Source organism: Pygoscelis adeliae, unplaced genomic scaffold (assembly GCF_000699105.1).
Source record: "Pygoscelis adeliae isolate BGI_AS28 unplaced genomic scaffold, ASM69910v1 Scaffold167, whole genome shotgun sequence".
Classification (NCBI taxonomy): Eukaryota; Metazoa; Chordata; class Aves; order Sphenisciformes; family Spheniscidae; genus Pygoscelis; species Pygoscelis adeliae.
Genome location: NW_008825428.1, coordinates 1,615,481 through 1,618,067, shown reverse-complemented (window position 1 = coordinate 1,618,067; position 2,587 = coordinate 1,615,481). Strand labels below are relative to the sequence as shown.

The 2,587-nt window shown below is 38.6% G+C and overlaps 1 protein-coding gene across 1 annotated transcript in view; it reads right to left on the bottom strand.

Moving 5' to 3' along the window:
- CENPU (centromere protein U) overlaps positions 1–2,338 on the bottom strand; it is a 14,245-nt gene extending 11,907 nt beyond the window's left edge. Inside the window, exons 1-2 of the mRNA XM_009330674.1 lie at positions 2,207–2,338; positions 1,078–1,195 (exon numbers count right to left, since the gene is read on the bottom strand). Of these exons, the coding sequence (XP_009328949.1) occupies positions 1,078–1,195; positions 2,207–2,257 (169 nt within the window). The 5' untranslated portion in view covers positions 2,258–2,338. The remainder of the gene's footprint in view (positions 1–1,077; positions 1,196–2,206) is intronic.
- Positions 2,339–2,587: the final 249 nt, after the last annotated feature.

Genomic DNA, 2,587 nt, shown 5'->3' with positions numbered 1-2,587 from the left:
AGAGTAAAAGTGAGAAAACTCATGGGTTGAGATAAAAAGTTTAATAATTGAAATAAAAATATAATAGTAATAATCATAACAATAATAAAAAAATATACAAAGCAAGTGATGCGTGATGCAATTGCTCACCACCCACCGACCGATGCCCAGCCAGTCCCCGAGTAGCAGCCCCCCCGGCCAGCTTTCCCCCAGTTTATGTACTGAGCATGACGTCACATGGTATGGAATGTCCCTTTGGCCAGTTTGGGTCAGCTGTCCTGGCTGTGCCCCCTCCCAGCTTCTTGGGCACCTCCAGCCTTCTCAGTCAGTAGAGAACGAGAAGCTGAAAAGTCCTTGACTAGTGCAAGCACTACTTAGCAGCAACTAAAACATCGGTGTGTTACCAACGTTATTCGTACTAAATCCAAAACACAGCACTGTACCAGCTATTAGGAAGAAAATTAACTCTATCCCAACCGAACCTAGGACACCGACATTGACATATAAGAGCTATACATATTTAGTAACAGAGAACTTCACACAGGGGCAGGTATTCCCTCTAAATTGATTCTCTTCCAGTATACTGAGGCCGTAATTGCACAAATCCCATACGGAGCATAAAAGTGGTTTTAATGCTTCAGCAAAAATAGTAGGTTTTTATGATGTTACTTGCACAGTAGAACAACATCCCTGTGAACATCGAAGTTTACTGCCATACATACTCTTATAATAGCAAAAAATTTCACTTCATAATTTGTGTAATTTAATAGAGTAACTTAAGATATTGAACTTTCCTTTTAAAATGTAAACAACTACACCATTGCAACGTTACATTGCATGAAATTCTACCATTCAGACTATAAAACTTGAATAGCCAGTATTTTTCTATCAACTTTTACTTGCACATATTACAGCATTATTCTTACTTCCTAAATGACAGAAAACACCACCACTCTCAAGAAAACCCTCTGTCTCTCCCACCCATAATTTTCTCTAGCAAAAAACCAATATCTCTTCCTAAGTAAGCATTGAAATATTTTGCCCATATGGTTTGTTCATTAAAATCATACATTAAATGACACTAAAGTTAATACTAACCAAATGAATCATCAAGCTCCTCAAGTTGATTTGCTTCCGCTACCTTCAATATCCTTGAGACATCTGGTTCCTCAAGCGGAAGCAATTTCCAGCGAGGATGGGAGTTGGCTTTGTGTTCCTGGATGGGTATGAAATTAATAGCTAGTTCATCCAGCTTTTTGAGCGTAAAACAGATTAAAATATGACAATGAATTTCAAGAACATTTGACTAGAAATACATTTAACCTGGACCGCACTGACTACTGAGCTACAATATAAAGCATTTGAAGCATGGGTCTTTTCCTCAGGCTATCTTTTTTTTCCTCTGAAGAGAAGTGATGGCATAAAACTGATATATTCTGCTATTTGATACGGTACTGTAGCATTAGCTTTGTCTTATTTTATAAAACTAAGTGTATAAGCTTAGAAATCTTATAACAATCTAGTATCTGGTTTCTATGATCTGTGGCCTTTTTCTTTTCAGGCATTAAAATATTTCTTCTTTCATCTCTGTATTACATGAATGTCCATTCTTGTCTAATTTAATGATTCTCACTTTTAAAAAATGAAAAGCTCTGCGTAACTTCTTATAAAAGGTAGAATTTATAAGTCAAGTATTACAGACACTTCCGTAAAGCAGAAGGATAGGGGAGAATAGCACTAGTTTACGAAATATTTGTGAACATGTCATTCACACCCTAAGTGTGGGAGTAAATACTCTCACTCATTTGTGTGTGTGCATGGAAAGGGAATTACAAGAAGAAAACACCAACTTCCTGAGCTTTTAATTTTACTAGCGCTTTGCAGTGCCTCCTAAGTTTTGCTATGGCCCCGAATACAGACACATCAACTATTTCCTCTTTAAGCTGTTCTCTTTAATTTTACAAGACTGTTTTCAAATTTTTGCCTGTTTGAAAGTCAATGGACCATTTTGCCTGATGAGGTACTACTCTTAAAAGAGGGAAAAAAAAAAAAAAAAAGAAAAAACCCACACACCCCAAACCTGCCCCAGCAGGGACTGCACAGCACAGTGCCCAACAAAGCCCCGTGTTAACACCTGCGCATCCACCTCCAGAGCCACTGCCGCAATAGCACAGTGAAACAACAAAACGCTTGCTGTTTTAATTCTGCTCAAACTAGCAAAACTTACCTTTAGTTTATTTCCGGAATGATTTCTCTTCATCTTCTTCTTTGAGGACATTTCACTATTCGGTATATGCTGCTAAACTCACAACTGAGGATAAAGTTGCCAAAAAATCGTCCCCGACACAAACCTGCTTTCTCTGTCTCAGTACCTGGGAGAGAACGGGAAATCTTTGTTGATTCAACGTATTATGCATAATTCGCTTTAAAAGCAGTAAAACTCACTCTATTAGACCAGCCCAACGCCTGACGTAGCACGCGTAAGTCAGTAACGAGACATACAAATTAAAAAGATAAAGCAAGACAACGCATAACGCTATTTACACCTTTACTTTTGCTTCGTAGCTGCCCTTTCTCTCACGCAGGAGACCCCAGGCCCCCGCCCCCC